Genomic DNA, 22,310 nt, shown 5'->3' on the forward strand with positions numbered 1-22,310 from the left:
AGATACTGGATTACTAACTCATTCAATATTTAGAAGCTTTTTCTCTTATTCTTTTTTTTCCTCTTACTCTTTCCAATGTCGCTTTTAACACTAGTGTCAATTAAACTTGATATTCATTAATAACATTCCAACACACAATAAGTTCTTTGAGTTTATGAGTATCTTTCACAGTTCAGCTAGAGCTAGTAGTATGATTTGTAGTCTCACTGGGTTTAATAAATATTATACAAATAATAAAAACTTTGTTTTGATCTTTTCAATGAATTTCCAGTTTTAATAGAAAAAGCCTAAAGCAAGATATTTTCTTTTCTAAATTCAGTTCCTTTACCTGGACGTGTAAGAAATGTATGAAGGTGACTTTTCTCTATAGTATCCTATAGAATATATTTGCAAACACTATGACACTTAAATAATCATGACATTGTCAAAACATGCAGAGCACAAGTTTCTTTTAATCGCTTTCACACCACAGCAGAAGGCATTACAGGGACATTACTGGACAGAAGCAAGCTGGAACTTCAATATAGAGCTCCTTTCTTAATATCGGCACCAAAGAGGCTTTGATCTTAGAGTTTCAAATTTGTTCCAGATAGTAAAGAAGAGTTCTGAAAATAAATTGTAAATTTATTTTTTTGTAAATTTCATTTTAAATTGTAATTGTAAATTTCATTTAATTCAACCTCTAACACACAAGCATTTCTGAGACTTTCAGTTTTGTGCATTTCTTGTTATGAGTATATTTCACACTAATTGCATGGCAGTTTTTGAATATTATCTAGGCTTTTTGGGTTTCAAAATCAATGATCTTTCTCTCAATGCTAAAAGGTTCATTTTCGCTGAACATTGACAAAGACTCTCTCCTTAACCAAACTTTAGTTAAGCTCTCTTTTTGACTTAGGCCTCATGCTTGGCCCTGTCGTTGGCCTGCCTTTAGCAAGAATATTGTTAGGTTAATTTAGTAGGAATCCCACTACCCTTGATGCCGTCTCTTAGTAATTTTACATCTGCTGACCCCCTCACTCTGCTCATTGGCTATAAACCCCCAGTTGTCTTTGCTGTATTTGGAGTTGAGCTCAATCTCCCTCCCTTATTGCAATAGTCTTGAATAAAGTCTTTATTACCATTTTTAACAAATATCAGGATAATTTTTTAATAACATTGTGAGATTGGCTCTTACGGTAGGAATTGGCCGTGAGATTGGCCTTGTGGTAGGATATATATTAGAGACGAAAATCCTGGACTTTAAAGCTCAACTGTATGGTTTCCCAACTTTATCTGCTGCTTATGTGCTATATGTCCTTGAGCAATTTAGATGAACTTGTGTCCTTGATCCTCAGATGATGAACATATGGTCACATGTAAGAACCTGTCCACACATAGTTTCTACCACTACGGCCTCTGCCCATATTGAAGAGTCTGAAATTCCGTGCTCCTAAGATAGAAATTATACTTGTATTTTGGGGGATCAGTGCATGTTAACCATGAGCACTCAGCCTGCGAGCTTACCATCTGCAACTTGAGCATTTGATTGGCTGTCCTGGCAGGTGATAGGGCAGTGGAAGAGGCATGAGAGAGAAAACAATCACAATGCTTTTTGCCTTTCCAGTCTGTAGATGCAGAGACAGCAGTCTCTGTCTCAGTGAAACTCTGCGGTGTAGGTTCCTCCCATTAGATTAAAGCAATGATAGACTTCAAAGTGTCAAGGTAGCTCCAAGAACCAGGATCTCACTCAGTTAGAAGCTGTCAGTACCCCGGATCCTAGTGACTGACACGCCTTATTCTTTGGCCCAATGATTCAGCCATTTCTGTTGGAAATTCATATTCTCTAAGGTACAATTTACTGTCCACAGCCTGTTAAAAATTTTGTTTTATTTGCCACCCCAGTGTTCATTGACCTAGATAAGAGCACAACATGCTGAGAGTTGTTTTCTAAATGAGAAAACAATTGAATGTCGCCCCTGCATCATGAATGTAGCTGTGTAGTCAACTGGTACCTAGGAACCTCCAAATGAATATACTCTCTCTCTCTGCTCCTGAAATCATTGTTCCCATGCAAAAAGTTAACCACCAACATATAAAGGGAGAAAATAAATTCCTCTAACCTCCCCCCAAAAGTAATCATGTGTTCCTCTTGAAGAAGAAAAGTAAAACATTTTGCCTCTCAAACCACTAAGGTATCAAATGGTTACATTTAGATTGCTATCTGCTTTTGTTGATCTCTAATCTCCTGGACCAGCTTTATGAGAAGTTTGGAACTGAATGTTTAAGACATCAACAATTTGATTTCAATGAGAGATAGTGACAAGTGGAAAATGGAATGTTAGAGGCATCCTTGCCAATTGAGTAAGCCTCAAGAGCATGAATGATCCCATAATTTTTATGAACAAAAAATTATCCTTCCACTACCTTCTGGATAGAGCTTGTTTATGAAGATGACATTCTAATTTACATTCCAAAGCAGACTGACACAAACCTTTGGCTTAGGTAGGCCAGATCTGTCTTCAGCAGCACCATATTTCGAACAACTGTAGTAAAAATGTATTCAAAAGACTAGAGAAATACTCTCTGGGCTTTTTTCAGTTTACTTAAAGCATTCATATGATTTACACAAGTTTTCTGCTTTTGATTGACTCACAAGAGAACCAAAGGAATCTTTGAGTTTCCAGGGTTCATTAGATGATCATTCTCATATCTATGCCATGACTATCTCATTATCTGACCTATTCAAGAAGGGAAGGGACTTGTCTTATCTTTGATGGTAGCCAATGCTTTCCAAAGGGTGTAGACCCTACTCATTTTTGCCCTAATCCTGGTCTAATTTAAGCTAGTCAGAGTTCTTGGTTGAAACTGACATCGCCTGCTCAATACGTCATCCTGCTATCCTAAGAAGCATTACATCTTATCCAACAGCTCTGTTGAAATACTGTTCCTCTGTTGGAATACTATTACTAATATTAGTTATACTATTGCATTTACTATTACTAATAGTAAATGTAAATAGTAAAAAAGTACTAATACTTTTATTAGTACTATTATTACTACTAATAGGGATACTATTAGTTCCATTACTACTATAGAAGAAGGAATACCTCTCCAGCAAGCCATTTTTAGTTCTACTAGTCATTCATCAGCAAGATTTCCTAAATATCCCTCTGAATAGTTCATTACCTTCGCAGGTTCTGATTAACTGTTGGATCACTGATAATTCTTGAGTTGTGCTGTCCAACATGGGAGCCACAAACCACATATGGCTAAACTAATTAAAATTAAATAAAATTAAAAATCTAGATTCTCAAGTCACACTAGCCACATTTCAAGAGCTTGATAGCTGCATATGGCTCATAGCTCCCATATTGGAGGGCACAGATATAGAATATTTCCATTATCACAGGAAATTCTATGGGGGAGTGCTGTGGATAGGAAGTTGTAATTGCCATGAAAGAAGTGGTTTTGGAGGAGAAACATTTAAATGGAGCCAATATAAACTGAATCTGTTCACTGGACCCCCTCTGCCAGTAGCTACAAGATCTAGGTAAACAAAAATCAGCTGAAGTCATTTGTATATGAACTTGGGTATTAGTTGATTTCCCTTATATCATGAAATAATAAGTACCATAGTTCTCGACTCTGGCTGCACATTTGAATCACCTACAGACAATATGGTTTCATTGGTCTGGGGATAGGGGCAGAGAATTAATGTTTTTCTAAAAGCACTCCAGGTGAATCCTATTTTGTAGACAGGCTTGAGAAGCACACATATTTGGCACAAATATTAGCTCAATTAATCAAATTATCACATAATTAATATATAAATGACACCGTTATCTGGGTAGTCCATAGGAGCAAACTGAAAAGCTGGATTGGATCTGATTTAGATAATCTCAGCAATTACTGTTCATGGGCAGGCTGCTATGTTGAACTAAAGCTTGTGTTGGAAAAATAATTCTAGGGAGAAGCATAAAATTCATATTGCTCACAACCCAATCATTGGCAACTTACGATAACATTCTCCTATTAATTTCTATGTATATTCTCTCCAAAACCCTCACAGGAGTTATCAATACATTTCATCCTTATATCACCTTTGGAATCTTTCACAGTTTCAGGGAATAGATAATCAGTCACTAGTGAAGAATTACTCCATTTATTTTCTCTTAATTGATACTTTATGCTCAATTCATGATTTCTTCTTACCACATAGGTTATGCATTTTCTACTACTGTACAAAATGTAAATAATATATTTACAATGAGAGATTGTAGAGGATAGCTACTATTCCATTAACTTTATTCCACTTTAAATTGTTTCTGTAGAAATCTAATTTTCCTTATTAATTTTTGACACAAAACAGAACTCCAAAATTAGATTAATGTTATTGTTCATTGTTCTAATTCTTGCTGGAGAAATATATAGTATTTATATATTGAATAGTATTGAATAGTAACATTCAAGGTACCAAAACATATAAGTTTAAATACCTATGTCAATGATAATTCATATTAGATTTAATATAATCTCATCCAATAATATTTATGCTCTCCAGGGTACAGTAAAAATGTGATTAAAAATAATATTTTAGGGACTGGCCCAGTGGCATAATGGTTAAGTTTGCATGCTCTACTTTGGCAACCCATGGTTCATGGGTTTGGATCCCAGGCACAGACCACACACCACTCATCAAGCCATGCTGTGGTGTTGTCCCACATACGAAATAGAGGAAGATTAGCATAGATGTTAGCTCAGGGCCAGTCTTCCTCACCAAAAAAATAAATAAGTAAATAATATTTTAATGTTATTAACATTGATTGGTGAGAATCATGTCTTTAAAATTCTTAGCATTTGTATTTTGTGCCATTACAAATTCTACAGAATATGCTCTAACACATATCAGTCAGGTTTTTGTCATGAGGCATTTATGTTTACTTTCTTTCCTTTTTGAAATTGGTTGTGCAGTGTTCAAAAATTAACATTTTTAATAGAGTGAACATTTTCATTTATGATTTAAAAGATAACTGCAACTTTTTTAAGATTAGAAAAAAGGGAAAGCAATTCAAACATTCAAACTCACTTGCTGCTGTTTAAGGCCCTCCATGATCTGGGCCCACCCTGTGTATCCAGGTTACTTCCCACTGTTGTTCAATGAGCACCATCTACTCATGTCAGTGTTATTTTCATAAGCCTTACACACTTGCAATTTTCATTGCTGTCTCCACGAATTTGCTCATGTTGTTTACGTTGTCCAGAATTCATTCATTTTCAAAAGTATGGGTGGGGAGAAGATTTTCGGGCAGCAGTATATGACACTTTAAAGAAAAGCTATTGTGTGATTTTAAAAAATAGTTTTGTTAATTTCATTAGAGTTGATGTAATTTTTATTACATGTGACATCATAGAAAACAGAATATTATTATATATGAGTAATAGTGACAATGGAAATAGAAAAGCAGTACATAAATCTAACTACTTATGTTTCTATAGTAATGATACTGGGATATCTTTAACTGAGAGCAGTATAAATGTAGTACAATGGTTCTCCACTTTTAGCCTGCATCAGAATCACCCAAAGGACTTGTTAAAACAGATTTCTGGACTCGAACCCCACAGCTTCTGATTCAGTAGATCTGGGGTGGGGTTCAAGAATTTGTATTTCTAATAAGTTCCCAGTTGATGCCAAGGCTGCTAGTCCAGAGACCACACTTTGAGAAGTATTAACAGACGAATTTAAAAACTTCAAGTTCACTGGAATATTATTTGGAATACATAAAATGTGTATGCTTAATACATCTATGGTTCTTCAAAAAATCAGTCAGTTTTAAATGAGAGGCCAATTTTTGAACTGCAAAAGAAAAGGATCAAAAAAAATTATCATCAGGGAGGAAAAAGCAGCAATTCCTTTTAAGTAGTAGACTCATCTTTGAGCTGATGGAAACCAAGGCTGGATTATAAAATATCTATATATTCCAACCTCCCCCAAGCACCCCCCATGTCCTTTCCAGGACTAGGGCTGGAGCTGTCACTGTGGTGAGACCTGTGCCCAGGGCCCCAGTTGCTGCTGTGCCCCATTCTCCAAGACTGGAAAGCCACAGCACCTCACCCCCTATAGAACCAGAGGAGCTGCCACTGCTCTGAGCCCTGCGTGGGCCCTAGGTTGTGGTTTTGACTCTCCATTAGCAGGCCAAGATGCTGCTTCTCTGTACTCCACCCTCTGGATCTTGACACTTGGCTTCAATGGCCATCACCCGGATGTAATGCTGCTGTTCTGTAACTTCCCCCTGGGGCCAGAGTTGGGACTTTGACTCACCATCCAAAGCCATGCTGCTACTGCACCCTGCTCCCTGGGCCCAGGCTACTACTGCACCCTGTCATCCCAGAGCCCATGACACTATTCCATCCCCTTACCCCCTAGTCATTGCAGTGAACTCCTGAGACCTAGACTTTGGTCCCACAGGAGATCTGCACATACCTTCACCTCAGACACTAGCTCCACTGCCACAGCAAGTGCTCCTGTGCCCCAGGACCCAAGCGCTGTGATTGTTCCACATGCATGTGATTCCAGGACTGGCCCTGCTATTGATCAGAGTGCCAGGGCACCAGACCTGGCACCAAGAGGGATCTGCTCAGCTAGAACTTCCTCGCATGGGCAAAAGAGGAGAACAAGAAGACCTCAGCAGTATTCACCTTTGAGGACTTTAATAGCCCTAGCTGTCATTGCTACCCACAGGACTTCCACAGTCTTTGACACAGGAGACCTCCAGAGTTTTCCCCAACATTGACCTCAGCTGATGAAGCTGCACAGAGAATACACTGCTGTGCCCTCCCAGGAATCAGAGATGCTATACCCCACCTAGCCAGTGACATCATAGCCACCTCCAAGTGAGGGAATTTATCACCACCATACTTACCTTACAAGAAATGCTAAAGGGAGTTCTTCAAGCTGAAATGAAAGGATGCTGATTAGTAATATGAAAACATATACAAGTATAAAATCTACTGGTAAAGATTATTTTATTACACATTCTTCTCAAGTGCACATGGAACATTCTATGGATTAGATCATATACTAGGTCACAAAACAAGTCTTAAAAATTTAAGAAGATTGAAATCATATCAAGTATTTTTTATGACCACAAAAGTATAAAACTAGAAATGAATAATAGGAGGAAAGCTGGAAAATTCACAAATATGTGGAAATTAAGTGACACACTTCTGAATAACCAATGAGTCAAAGAAAAAATCAAAAAATAAATTTTAAAAATCTAGTGACAAACAAAAATGGAAACACAACATACCAAAACTTATGGGATGCAGCAAAAGCAGTGCTAAGAGGTAAGGTTATAGTGATAAATGACTACATTAAGAAACAAGAAAGATCTCAAATAAATGACTTAAACTTACACCTCAAGTGACTAGAAAAGGAAGAACAAACTAAGCCTAAAGTTAACAGAAGGAAAGTAAATAATAAAGATTAGAGCAGAATGAAAGAAATAGATACTAGAAAGATAATAGAAAAGATCAACAAAACTGAGTCAGTTTTTTAATAGATAAACAAAATTGACCAACATTTAATTATACTAAGAAGAAAGGAGAGATGACTTAAATTAATAAAATTATAAACGAAAGAGGAGACAATACAACTGATACTCCAGAAATACAAAGGATCATAAGACTCTATTATCAACAATTATATGCCAACAAATTAGATAAATTGGAAGAAATGGATAAATTTCTAGGAACATACAACCTAACAAGCCTGAATCATGAAGAAACAGAAAATCTGAACAGACCAATAACAAGCAAGGAATTTGAATTAGGAAGCAAAGATCTCCCAACAAATAAAATCCCAGGATCAGATGGCTTCACAGGTGAATTATACCATTTAAAGAAGAATTAATTCCAATCCTTCTCAAACTCTTCCAAAAAGTAGAAAGGGAAGGAAAAATTCCAAAGCCAGTAAAGAACACTGTAGGAAAATAAAATTACAGACCAATATCCCTGATGAACCTACACACAAGAGTCTTCAACAGATACTAGCAAATAGAATTCACGAGCATATTAAAAAGATCATACATCATGACTGAGTAGGATTCATCCTGGGATGTAAGGATTCAACATAGCAAATCAATAAATGTGATATACCACATTAACAAAATAAAGGATAAAAGTCATAATCATCTCAATAGATGAAGAAAAGGCATTTAACAAAATTCAACACCAATTTATGATAAAAACTCTCAACAAATTCGGTATGTACCTCAACATAATAAGGGCCATGTATGAAAATCCTACAGCTAACATACTTAATGATGGAAGGTTAGAAATCTTTCATCTAAGACCAGGAACAAGACAAGAATGCCCACTCTCATCATTTCTGCTCAAAATAGTAGAGGATGTTCTAGCCATATCAATTAGAAAAGAAAAAGAAATAAAAGGCATTCAATTCAGAAAGGAAAAAGTAAAATATCATTGTTTTCAGATGACATGATCTTACATATAGAAAATCCAAAAGACTCCACCAAAAGCATTAGAACTAACAAATGAATTCAGTAAAGTTGCAGGATACAAAACCAACATACAGAAATCAGTTAAATTTCTATATACTAATAACAAAAGATCTGGAAGAGAAATTGAGAAAGCATGAATACAACAGCATGAAAAACAATAAAATACTTAGGAATAAATTTAAACAAAAAGATCTGTACCTTCCAAATTATAAGACATTGATGAAAGGAATTGAAGAAGACACAGATAAATGGAAAGATATTCTGTGCTCATGGATTGGAAGAATTAATACTGTTAAAATGCTCATTCTACTGAAACGAATCTACAGATTCAATGCAATCCTTATCAAGATTCCAATAGTATTTTTCACAGAAATAGAGTAAACAATCCTTTAGGGTTTTCTATATGTAATATCATGTCATGTGTAAATAGTGACAATTTTACTTCTTCCTTTCCAATTTGGATGTCTTTTATTTATTTTTCTTGCCTAATTTCTCTGGCTAGGACTTCCAATACTATGTTGAATGAAAGTGGTTGTCCCTGTCTTGTTCCTTATCTTAGAGGAAAAACTTTCAGTTTTCACCATTGAGTATGATGCTAGCTGTAAGCTTGTAATATATGGCCTTTATTATGCGGAGTTACATTCTCTCTATATTCAGCTTGTTGAGAGTTTTTATCATAAATTTTATTTTCTTGTGGTGTCTTTGATTTTGGTACCAGGATGACAGTGGCTGCATAAAATTGTGTTTGGAAGTGTTCCTTTATCTTCTATTTTTTTGGATTAGTTTGAGAATACTGGTATTAGTTCTACCTTAAATGTTTGGTAGAATTTATCAGTGAAGCCTCCTGGTCCTGGACTTTTGTTTCTTGGGAGGTTTTTGATTACTGATTCAATCTGGTTAGTAGTAATAATCTGCTCAGATTTTCTATTTCTTCATGAGTCCGTCTTGTTCAGTTGTATGTTTCTAGGAATTTATCCATTGCTTCTAGGTTGTCCAATTTGTTGGCATTTAATTGTTCTTAGTAGTCACTCATAATCCTTCATATTTTGGTGGTATCATTTGTAACATCTCCTCTTTCATTTCTGATTTTATTTATTTGAGTCTTCTCCTTCTTCTTTGATGTGTCTAAGTAAAGGTTTGCATTTTTTTATCTTTTCAAAAAGCCAGTTCTTAAAGTTTCATTCATATTTTATATTGTCTATTTAGTTTTTGTCTTATTTATTTAAACTCTGATCTTTGTTATTTTCTTCCTTCTACTAACTTTGGGCTTCACTTATTCTACTTTTTCTAGTTTCTTAAGGTGTAAAGTTAGGTTATTGGAGATTTTTCTTGTTTCTTTTTTTTTTTATGAAGAAGATTCACAGTAAGATAACATCTATTGCCAATCTTCCTCTATTTTGTATGTGGGTCGCTGCCACAACATGGCCATTGATGAGTGGTGTAGGTCTGTGCCTTGGAGCCAAATCCCAGCCCCAAAGCAGAATGCCCTAACTTAACCACTAGGCCATGGGGCTGGCCCCTCTTGTTTCTTGATGTAGGCATTTATCATTATGAATTTCCCTCTTAGAACTGCTTTTGCTACATCCCATAAGTTTTGGTATGCTGTATTTCCATTTTCGTTTGTCTGAAGGTATTGTTTAGATTTTTTCTTGGACCTGTTGGTTTTCAGTAGCATGTTGTTTAATCTTCATGTTTGTAGATTTTCCAGTTTTTTGTAATTTACTTCTAGTTTCACACCAATGTGGTGGGAGTAGGCTTGGTTAGTTTTAAATCCTCTTAAATTTATTGACTTGTTTGGTGGTCTAACATATGATTTATTCTGGGCAATGTTTCATGTACACTTAAGAAGAATGTGTATTCTGTTGCTTTTGTACAGAATGTTTGGGATGTCTGTTAATTTTATCTGGTCTAGCGTGTTATTTAAGGCAAAGGTTTTCTTATTGATAATCTGTCAGGATGATATATCCATTGGTGAAAGTGGGGTATTAAAATTCCCTACTATTATTGTATTTCTGTCTATTAACCCATTTAGGCCTGTTAATATTTTCTTTATATATTTAGGTACTCCTATGCTGGGTGCATAAATATTTACAAATGTTATATCTTCTTGTTGGGTTGACCCCTTTATAATTAGGTAATGACCTTTTTTGTCTCTTATTACAATCTTTGTTTTAAAGTTATTTCATCTGGCACAAGTATAGCTACCTCAGTTTTCTTTTGGTTTCCATTTGCATGGAATATCTTTTTCTATCCCTTCATTTTCAGCCTATGAGAGTTCTTAAAGCTTAAGTGAGTCTCTTGTAAGCAAAATGTTGATGGGTCTTGTTTTTTTAATCCATTTAGCCACTCTACATCTTTTGATTGGAGAATTTAGTCCACTTATATTTAAAGTAATTATTGATATGTATGTACTTATTGCCATTTTGATAACTATTTTCTGGATGTTTTATAGGTCCTCTGTTCATTTCTTCTTTTCTTGCTCCCTTCCTTCATGATTTGATGATTTTCTGGATTGGTATGCTTAGATTCTGTTCTCTTTATCTTTCATGTATCTACTATAGTTTTTTGCTTTGTGGTTACTGTGAAGCTTACATAAAACAACATATTTATAAAATCTATTTTAAGTTGATAACAGGGGTCAGCCCTGTGGCCGAGTGCTTAAGTTCACTCACTCTGCTTCAGTGGCCCAGGGTTTTGCCAGTTTGGATCCTGGGCATGGACATGGTACTGCTCATCAGGCCATGCTGAGGTGGCATCCCACAAGGTACAACCAGAGGCACTCACAACTAGAATCTACAACTATGTACTGGGGGCCTTTGGGGAGAAGAATTAAAAAAAGAAGAAGATTGACTACAGTTCTTAACTCAGGTGCCAATCTTTAAAAAAAAAAAAAAGATAAATTTTAATGCATTTTAAAGCCCTACATTTTTACTGTCACCTCATGTTTTACATTATTGATGTCAAAATTTACATATTTTTACCTTATGTATCCCTTAACAAATTATTGGAGTTATAGTTATTTTTACTACTCTTGTCTTTAACCTTCTTGCTAGCTTTATAAGTGATTAACCCACCACCTTTACAACATTAGATTATTCTGAATTTACTATATATCTAGTTTTACCAGTGATATTTATATTGTCATATGTTTACCCATTACTAATTAGATCTCTGTCATTTTTGCTTAAAGAGGTCCCTTTAACATTTCTTGTAAGACTAGTTTAGTAGTGATGAACTCCTTTAGCTTTTGCTATTCTGAAAAACTCTTTCTGTCTCCTTCAATTCTGAAAGATAACTTTGCCATGTAGACTATTCATGTTTGGAAATTTTTTTCTTTCAGCACTTTGAATATATAGTGCCACTCCCTTCTGACCTGCAAAGTTTCTGCTGAAAGACCTGATGATAGTCTTATGGGGGTTCCTTCGCATGTAAAAGGTTGTTTTACTGCTTTTAAGATTATCTCCTTGTCTTTAACTTTTGACTCTTTATAATGTGTCTTGGTGTGGGTCTTTTGGGTTCATCTTCTTTGGCACTTTCTAGGCTTCCTAAATCTAGATATCTGTTTCCTTCCCCAGGTTAGGGAAGTTTTCAGTCTTTATTTCTTCAAATAAGTTTTGTGCCCCTTTCTCTCTCTTTTCCTTTTGGGACTCCTATAATGTGAATGTTGATCTCATTGCTGTTGACCCATAATTCCCTTAAGCTATCTTCACTCTATCATTATTTATTTTTCTGCTCTAATTGGATGGGTTCCACTGACCTGTGTTCGAATTCACTGGTCCTTTCTTTTGTTTCATCTGGTCTGCTGTTGGACCCCTCTATTATATTTTTCAGTTAAGCTATTGTATTCTTCTGTTCTGTGACTTCTGTTTGGTACTTTTCTATATTTTCTATCTATCTGTTGAAATTTTCATTTTGTTCATCCATTCTTCTCCCAAGCTCAGTGAGTATCTTTATGACCATTGTTTTGCACTCATTCAAAGGTAAATCTCTTATCTCCATTTTATTAAGATCTCTTTCTGAGGTTTTATCTTGTTTTTTGTTTGGAATAGATTCTTTTGTTTCTTCTTCTTTTTTAACTCTTTTTCTTGGTTTTGATGCATTTCATAAAACAGCCACCTCTCCAAGCCTTGAAGGATTGGCCTTGTATAGGAGATGAACCATACAATCCAACCTTGCACTAGATCTTGGTTGTCTCTCAAACCTTTGTGATTGTCTATCAGCCTACTTTTTTAGTGAGTCCCAGTAGTTGAGGTGTGCCAAGACTTGTCAGTGTCCCAAAGTGGAGGATCTCAATCAGCACCTAGATTCAGACTGATTGGATTCCAGACCCTCAGGAAGCAGTTTTTAAAGTGTTCAAATATATACAGTCCTATGGGACTGCAAACATAAACCTGCTGGCCACCAGACCCAGGCAGCCTAAGGTGTACCCTGAATGGAAGCTGCTAAAATTAGGGTGCCAGCTCCTATCTTGGAGATATCAATGATCTGGACTGAGGCAGAGAGAGAGCACAATTTGGCATCCACCAGTTTTCATCCTGGAGAGAACCAAAGCAGCTTCCTATGTGTGTGCCAAAACAGAAGCCTGCCCATCAGGCTGAAGCTCCAGGACAAGCAAATAGATCTCTTTCACAGAAAGACTTGGGATGTGTTTCAGTCTGCTGTCTGCGCTGTGCACTGGGGGTGGTAGCCAGCCAAGAATTGTGTTGATGCAAATAATCCATAGTCAATCTATAAATCAAATCTGGAGTAATTTGAGAACTATATGGGCCAAGTTTAAGAACTATAGCCTGGAGCTTTCACTCCCCAAAGAAGGAAGGGAACTGAAGAAGTAGAGTGTGCAGAGTGGTTATATACTCTCTTGGAACAAAGAGCATACATCACATATGACAGGAATATCTCTTATACTACTGTCATGTGGTGCTTAGCTGGCACAGCAGGTCAGTGGTCAGCAGGTCAGTGCTCACAATGTGAGCACAGTATGTTGGCAATTAATCCTCAGTTTCCAGGAAGAGATGATTATCCTTGAAATGCCGATCTGGGGGGAAGACACATCCTGATCTTTAAAGGCATAATTCTTATCTTTGGGACATAGTAAATGTTTAAAGCAAATGTACAATACATGCTCAACAGGCCATGTCAGGCCTTTGTGGAAAAACAAGGTCAGGCTGAATTAGTTTTTTACCAAATGGCTTCCTCAAATACTCCAATAAATCCTATTGCTTTTCATTTATTTATTTATTTATTGTGTTTTTTGGGGGGTTTTTTTTGAAGAATATTAGCCCTGAGCTAACATCTGCTGCCAATCCTCCTCTTTTTGCTGAGGAAGACTGGCCCTGAGCTAACATTCATGCCCCTCTTCCTCTACTTTATATGTGGGATGCCTACCACAGCATGGCGTGTCAAGCAGTGCCATGTCAGCACTGGGATCTGAAACAGTGAACTCTGGGCCACCGAAGTGGAATGTGCACACTTAACCACTGTGCCACCAGGCCAGCCCCTTGCTTTTCATTTATTTATCAACTGTCTCTCTACTTGTTATAATTCCATGGAACACAAGTCCTACTTGCCACCAAAGCCAGGTGATCAAGGGGCAGCAACGAGTGGCAGTTACAAAAACCAGGGCACCAGATGTAAAAACCGGGACATTGGAAGTGTGTACAAGTTCTTCTCTGGGAGATATTGGTGCTCTGCAGTTTGGCAGAAGGCGAGTGTGAAGATAGCACCTGTCCTCTGAGGTCTATGCAGAGGATTATGGTTGGCCCTTAGATGTCTGTTTATTAGAAAACTGCCCCTCAGGCCACAGCTATGAAGATGAGCAAATAGGCCTCTTTTATGGAAACACTGGGCTCCTCAGTCTGTTAGCTCTCTGCTTTGCCCTGGGGGTGGTAGCTGATTGAGAACTCTTTCTCCCTTTGTTATAGTCCTGTGGGATGTACAGCACCTGTCCACTAAAGCCAGGCAATCTACAGGTGTCCCCTCGGTGGCGGTCACAAAAATCATGGCACCAGACAAGGTTTCAAGTTCCTCTCTGGGATATACTGGTGAGCTGGAGTGAGGTGGAGGAAGAGCACAAAGATTGCCCCCACTAGCTCTATCACCAGAGAGTATTTCGGTAGGCTCCTAGATGTCTGTTAAATTAGATGCCTGCCCCTCAGGCCAAGGCTTTAAGATAAGTAAACAAGCCTCTTCACAGAAAATCTGGGTACTTTTCACTCAGCTCTTCTGCACTGGGCTCTGAGAGTCACTGGGCAAGTCTGTTCATGAGAGCCTTTTATAACATTACATACATTTCAGGTGTACATCATTATATTTTGATTCCTGTGTAGATTACATGTTCAGCACCCAAAGGCTAATTACAACCCATCATCACACACATGTGACTAATCATCCCTTTCATCCTTCTCCCTTCCCCCTTCCCCTCCGGTAAGAACCAATCCAATGTCTGTCTCTATGTGATGGTTTGTTGTTGTGTTTATCTTCTAATTTTGAGTGCGATCACACGGTATTTGACTTTCTCCCTCTGACTTATCACTTAGCATAATACCCTCAAGGTCCATCCATGTTGTCACAAATGCCCAGATTTCATCATTTCTAATGGCTGAGTAGTATTCCATTGTGTATAAGTACCACATCTTCTTTATCCACTCGTCCCTTGATGGGCACCTAGGTTGCTTCCAAGTCTTGGCTATTGTGAATAATGCTGCGATGAACACAGGAGTGCATGTATCTTTATGCATTTGTGTTTTCATGTTCTTCGGATAAATACCCAGCAGTGGAATAGCTGGATCGTATGGAAGTTACATTCTTAATTTTTTGGGGAATCTCCATAATGTTTTCCATAGCGGCTGCACCAGTTTGCACTCCCACTAGCAGTGTATGAGGGTCCCCTTCTTTCCACAACCTCTCCAACACTTGTTATGTTAATTAAAGCCATTCTGATGGGAGTGAGGTAATATCTCATTGTAGTTTTGATTTGCATTTCCTTGATAGTGATGTTAAACATCCTGTCGTGTGTGTGTGTGTGTGTGTGTGTGTGTGTGTTGACCATCTGTATATCTTCTTTGGAGAAATATCTGTTCAGATCTTTTGCCCATTTTTTAATTGGGTTATTCATTTTATCATTGTTGAGATGTATGAGTTCTTTATATATTTTGGATATTAACCCCTTATCAGATATATGGTTTGCAAATATCTTCTCCCAGTTGTTGGGTTGTCTTTTCATTTTGTTGATGGTTTCCTTTGCTGTACAGAAGATTTTTCATTTGATGTAGTCCCATTTATTTATTTTTTCTATTGTTTCCCTTGCCCAGTCAGACTTGGTACTTGAAAATATGCTGCTGAGACTGAAGAGCATACTGCCTATGTTTTCTTCTAGAAGTTTCATTGTTTCAGGTTTTACATTCAAGTCTTTAATCAATTTTGAGTCAAGTTTTGTATATGGTGTAAGACAGTGGTTTAGTTTCATTCTTTTGCATATGGCTGTCCAGTTTTCCCAACATCATTTATTGAAGAGACTTTCTTTTCTCCATTGTATAGTCTTGGCTCCCTTGTCAAAAATTAGCTGTCCATAGATGTGTGGGTTTATTTCTGGTCTCTCAGTTCTGTTCCATTGATCTACATCTCTGTTTTGTGCCAGTACCATGCTGTTTTGATTACTAAAGCTTTGTACTATATTTTGACATCAAGGAGTGTGATATCTCCAGCTTTATTCTTTTTTCTCAGGATTCCTTTGGCTATTTGGGTCTTTTATTGTTCCATATAAATTTTAGGATTCTTTGTTCTATTTCCGTGAAAAATGTCATCAGAATTTTGATAGGGATTCCATTGAATCCGTAGATTGCTTTAGGGAGTATGGAGGTTTTAACTATGTTAATTCTTCCAATCCAAGAGCATGGAATATCTTTCCATTTCTTTGTGTTGTCTTCAATTTCTTTCAACAATATTTTATAGTTTTCAGTGTACAGATATTTAACCTCTTTAGTTAAGTTTATTCCTAGATATCTTATTCTTTTTGTTGCAATTATAAATGGGATTGTATTCGTAATTTCTCTTTCTCCTACTTTGTTGTAGGTATATAGAAACACAACTGATTTTTGTATGTTGATTTTGTATCTTGCAACTTGACCATATTCATTTATTATTTCTAAAAGTTTTTTAGTGGATTCTTTAGGGTTTTCTATATATAACATCATGTCATCTACAAATAGTGACAGTTTCACTTCTTACTTTCCAATTTGGGTCCCTTTTATTTCTTTTTCCTGCCTGATTGCTCTGGCTAGGACTTCCAATATCATGTTAAATAAAAGAGGTGAAAGTGTGCATCTTTTTCTGGTTCCTGTTCTTAGAGGGATAGCCTTCAGTTTTTCTCCATTGAGAATGATCTTTGCTGTGGGTTTGTCATACATGGCCTTTCTTATGTTGAGAGGCTTTCCTTCTATACCCATTTTATTCAGAATTTCTACCATAAAAGGATACTGTATCTTGTCAGATCCTTTCTCTGCATCCATTGTGATGATCATATGATTTTTAGTCTTCATTTTGTTAATGTGGTGTATCACGTTGATTCATTTGAGCATGTTGAACCATCCCTGCATCCTGGGAATAAATGACACTTGATCATGGTGGATGATCTTTTTAATGTATTGTTGCATGCAATTTGCTAGTATTTTGTTGAGGGTTGTTGAATTGATGTTCATCAGTGATATTGGCCTATAATTTTCTTTTGTTGTGTTGTCCTTGTCTGGTTTTGGTATCAGGGTAATGTTGGCTTTGTAGAATGAGTTAGCAAGCTTCCCTTCCTCTTTAATTTTTTGGAAGAGTTTGAGAAGTATAGGTATTAAGTCTTGTTGGAATGTTTAGTAGAATTCACCAGGGAAGGCACCTCATCCTGGACTCTTATTTTTTGGGAGGTTTTTGATTACTGTTTGGATCTCCTTCCTGGTGATTGGTCTATGTAAATTCTCTATTTCTTCTTGATTCCATTTTATAAGGGTTGCATGATTCTAAGAATTTATCCACTCATGACAGACCTTTAAAAACTGTTTATACAGCCCTGTGGGTCTTGTGGATGCAAGGCTCATTGGCTTTCAAGCTAGATGTTTTGGGGGCTCACCTCTCAGATGTAGGTCTGGGAAGTTGGGGTGCCTGATATGGGGCTCAAACCCTTTGCTCATCATGGAGAAGCTGGAGGTTATGAATTCCCTCCCGATTGTGAGTTGCTGTGCCAGTCATGTGGTTTATGGTAATGTTGTATCTCAGCCTGTCTATCCATTTTGATGTGAATTATTTCTCCTTCACCCAATGTGTTGGATTTGCTCAACTAGTTTTCGGGGTTTTGTTTCAGAGGAAGTTGTTTCATATATAGCTGTAGATTCATTGTGTCCATGGGAGGAGGTGAGTTCAGGATCTTCCTATGTTGCCGTCTTGAACTGGAATCTTGGATGTGTTTATTATCTTGATCTTGGTAATTCCTGCACAATGTATATGCATATCAAATCTTCACGTTGTAAAATTTATATATACAATTATTCGTCAATAAACTTGGAAAAAAGTAATAATAAATATAAATTTTTCTATTTAACTACATTCACATTACATATATATCTTTTCAATGAATATAATTATATATATAAATATATAGCTATAACAGTTTCAGTACAGTGTGCATATTTTTTGCAAATATTTTCTCCTATTCTGGGGACTGCCTTTTTATTTTATTAATATTGTCCTTTGATGAACAAATTTTAAATTTTGATAATATTTGTCTATTTTCACTTTGTTTGACTGTGCCTTTGGTGCCAAATCCAAGAAATCATTGCCAAATCCTATGTCATAAAATTTTCCCCCTGTGTTTTCTTCTGAGTTTTATAGTTTAGCACTTATCTTTAGGTCTTTGATCTCTTTTGAGCTAATTTTTATTTTTGTACATGGTGTAAGGTAAGGATCTAGTTTCACTCTTTGCATGTGGGCATCCAGTACTATATGTTTTCCCAGCACTATATGTTGTAATAACAGTCCTTTTCCCTTTGAATGGTCTTGGCATTCTTGTAAAAAACAATTGGCCATATATGTGAGGGTTCATTTCTGGGTTCTGTATTTTGTTGACTTGGTCTATATGTCTATCTTTATGCAAGAACCACACCATTTTTATTACCGTAGCTTTGTAGTGAGCTTTGAAATTATGAAGAGTGAGTCCTCAAACTTTGTTCTTTTTCAAGATTATTTTGACTATTTAGGGTCCTTTAGGATTCCATATGAATTTTGGGGATGGACTTTTCTACTTCTTCAAAAAAATCATTGGGATTTTGATAGGGATTGTACTTAATATGTAGATTGCTTTGAGTGGTATTGGTATCTTAACAATATTAAGTTTTCCAATCTATGAGAAGTCTAGTGCTGGAAAAGATGCTGAGAAACAATCCCTTCATGAATTTCCTAGCAGAATTATTAACTACAGTCATTTCAAAAGTAATTTGGCAATATCTATTAAAATAAAAAACATGCATACCGTTTAATGCAACAGTCCCAGTTTCCATGCTCTATTTTATAGAAATATAATCACCATAGTATAAGTATATATGCACAATGATATTTATTGCACCATTGCTTGTAGGAGCAAAAAAAATTCATAAAAATGTAAATGTCATTCCATAGAGAAATCATTAAATACGTTATAGCACAGCCACATTACAGAATAATATGCAGCAACTTAAAGGTATGAGACATAAAAGAAATCTATATCAATTTATCTGGATCAGAGGTGAGGAGGATCCATGCATCCAATCCTATTATAGTACAGAACCAGAAAAAAAAGGTTTGGAAAAACATACTTGGATCATACCATTGGTTGACTAGAGGAGGGAGCCCATAGGTTTGACTGATTGGTAAATAGAGACAATGGAAACATGGATTAAGGTTTTATATCATGTGTATTTGTTTAGCAGTAATTCATTTACCTTTATAGATAGATTTTCTAGCTATAGAGGTCACAGCAGGCAGAGCATTTGTATGTTTAACATTTATTTTGTTTAAGATTGAATCTTTTGGATGCCCTAAAAAAATGAGAATAGTGTTAAATTATCCTAGAAATGACCTGATTTCAACTTTTAAAAAGTTAAAATAAGTCTTATTCCACTTCTAAAGCATAGCTTCCTTATATTTTTTCAATAATTTAGATAAAGCAGCTTTACCAACACAAATATTTTCTCTCCCGTTTTTCCTTGCAGAATACTTGATATTTATAAACATAACCAGTAAGAGTGCAAATCAAGAAAAAGAAGTAATAGAAATATAATATATGAAAATGTCAGAGAAAGAGCTTTTTTTTACAATAATACAGCAAAAAAATACTTAAGCAATTAAATAGATATATTCTTAATGTTTTTATCTCTATTTGAAACAGTGTATCTTCATTTAAAAAAAGAAGTTTGCATTCCCACAGTGAAAAATCTAGAGCCAGAATGGAAGGAGTGGTACTCAGAAATGTTATTGTGAAAATACATATTTTAAGCACTGTGAAGAACAAAATTATGTGATAAAATAATTTAAATATGCTCATTTGGAAAAAAATACACTAAAATAAAAAGCAGAATGTGGGGCATATAGATGGTACTTTCTCAAAGTTAATGGTGGAAATTTACATTAATGTGTTGAATTTTCACAATATGTCTTGAAGAGAAATGACACATTCAACTCTTACATTCCTCAAAGCAAACGTTTGCCTAAAAAAATGTTTATATGCTATTATTTTTAGATTAAAAGGCTTGACGTTTTCTTGGAAAATAAAAACATTTATGGCAGCATCATTTCCATTCAATCCACAAAAGAAGACCATTATTGTTGCTGTCTAATCATGGAGTAAAACTTTAGATAGTGGATTATTCAGACTATTTGTTAGTTCTTGTTCTCCTCTTTCTTGTTTCTTTTGGCAATATTACTGCTTATAATTAGTACCTTTATCAAAGAGAATGCTTTGGCCTAGGAGAGGAAAATCAAATTAAAATATTTAGAAATAATTTTCTAGGCATTAAAAGTAGAAGCTACATAGGGGCCATTCCCATGGCCTTGTGGTTAAGTTTGGCACACTCCACTTCAGCAGCCCAGGTTCAGATCCTGGGTATGGACCTACACTACTCATCAGCGGCCATGCTGTGGTGGTGACCCACATACAAAATAGAGGAGGATTGGTATAGGTGTTAGCTCAGGGTGAATCTTCCTCAGCATAAAAGAAAAAAGAAAAAAAAGTAGGAGCTACATAAATGGAAAGCAGGATTGTGGGTGATATAAAGTAGCAGGTAAATCTAAAATCAATAACATTTGCCTAAAACATACTAAAAGATTACTGATTTCACTGGTAGTTAGACATAAGGGGCTAGCCTATCTGAACATAAAGGATATATTATAATTAATTTTTAATTTTCCAGAAGACTTCCTTGCCTAATTATGTCTTACTTCAGTTAACAGTCAAATTTATTTTATCTTTGAGTTATATATCCACAGAATGGCAAGACGCATCAATGGATATGATGGTAAGAGATAAAGAATAAAGATGCAGAGTTAGAATGAAAAACTGGCAAACATTTTCAGAGCGTATATAATTATTTTGAGTTTTAGAGAACATAACAGACCAAAGAAAAATTATCTACTTTTTTTTAAAGTTGAAAATCACTATCTATAAGAAACGTACTAGGGTGATGATTATATAATGCCTCTGGAGGAATGTATAAGAAACAGGGTCAGTAAATTAGTTCTTAGTTATTAATGGATTGGATGGCTGGGGAGATGGTAATGAAGGAAAAGGGAAAAATGAACATAATATTAATTTTCCTTCCCACCTACCCTCATGTTAAGTCTTTCTATTGCAGATCCTTCCTGGGACTGGACAAAAGAGAGACATATAAATGTAAGGAAGAGGACTATAAGATGGGTTTATCTTAGTCATCTGCAGGATCTATAATAGTGAGCAAGAAGGAAAGGCTGAGAAAAGAAATGGAGTTCAACTGAGTGGTAGTCGGGAAGGAAGAGCCATGCCAGGGACACTGCTCACCCACCGAGAATGCACATGTTAGATGAGCTTGATTCAGCATTTACTTTCATGTGTGTTTTGCTAAACTGGTTATATGACTAAGGCTAGTGCAGTCTGGTTATTTCCATATAACTAAAGCTTTATTAATTTAAAGACTCACACTATACACTAAGAATATTAAAAATTACCTGAAGTTTCCGGCGAAGGAAGCGGGATGGCTTTATAAATTCTTGACTCAGCCCTAGATCTTCTATGAACTGCTTTTGGAAGTTCGCTCATGTAGGGTGCAAAGGACTTAGAAGTTTCCTCTAGAAATATTTAGAAAATATGTTAGCTATAAGATGGATCACATTTATAACTATTTTTTAATACTTACACAGTAAGTTAGTTGCCAATAAAAATAAAATTAAAGGAATTGAAATAACTAATAATTGTTTTGAGATCATTAATTTAATTAAGATGATAAAGTTATATGCATTTAGAATGATAATTTTGGAGATCAGAGCTAAGTAAAAGAGGTAAGTCTGAAAAGGCCACATATTATAAGATTCCATTTCTATGAAATGTCCAGTATAGGCAAATTTTAGAAACAGAAATTAGATTAGTGTTTACTGAGGGCTGGGGCCACAAGAGGGCTGGAGGATGATGGCTGTGGAAGGTGGAGGTTTCTTTTTCATGTAGTGGAAATGTTCTAAAGTTGAATGTAGTGATGGAAGCACAACTCTGTGAATGTACTAAAATCCTTTGAATTGCACACTTTGAATGAATTGTATCATATGTAAATT

The 22,310-nt window shown here is 35.9% G+C and overlaps 1 protein-coding gene across 10 annotated transcripts in view; it reads right to left on the bottom strand.

Annotated features, from left to right (window-relative positions):
- Positions 1-432: 432 nt before the first annotated feature.
- Positions 433-22,310, bottom strand: part of CCDC7 (coiled-coil domain containing 7) — a 463,736-nt gene continuing 441,858 nt past the window's right edge. For 6 of the 10 annotated variants that reach the window (XM_070601707.1, XM_070601702.1, XM_070601698.1 and 3 more), the window contains 2 exons: positions 21,714-21,833; positions 18,250-19,552 (listed from right to left, as the gene is read on the bottom strand). In XM_070601707.1, coding sequence (XP_070457808.1) covers positions 19,449-19,552; positions 21,714-21,833 — 224 coding nt within the window. In that variant the 3' untranslated portion in view covers positions 18,250-19,448. Of the gene's footprint in view, positions 606-5,068; positions 5,837-6,902; positions 6,935-18,249; positions 19,553-21,713; positions 21,834-22,310 lie in introns of those variants that run through there. The other 4 variants (XM_070601703.1, XM_070601699.1, XM_070601701.1 and 1 more) reach the window with 3 other exon arrangements.

This window comes from Equus przewalskii, chromosome 30 (assembly GCF_037783145.1).
Source record: "Equus przewalskii isolate Varuska chromosome 30, EquPr2, whole genome shotgun sequence".
NCBI lineage: Eukaryota > Metazoa > Chordata > Mammalia > Perissodactyla > Equidae > Equus > Equus przewalskii.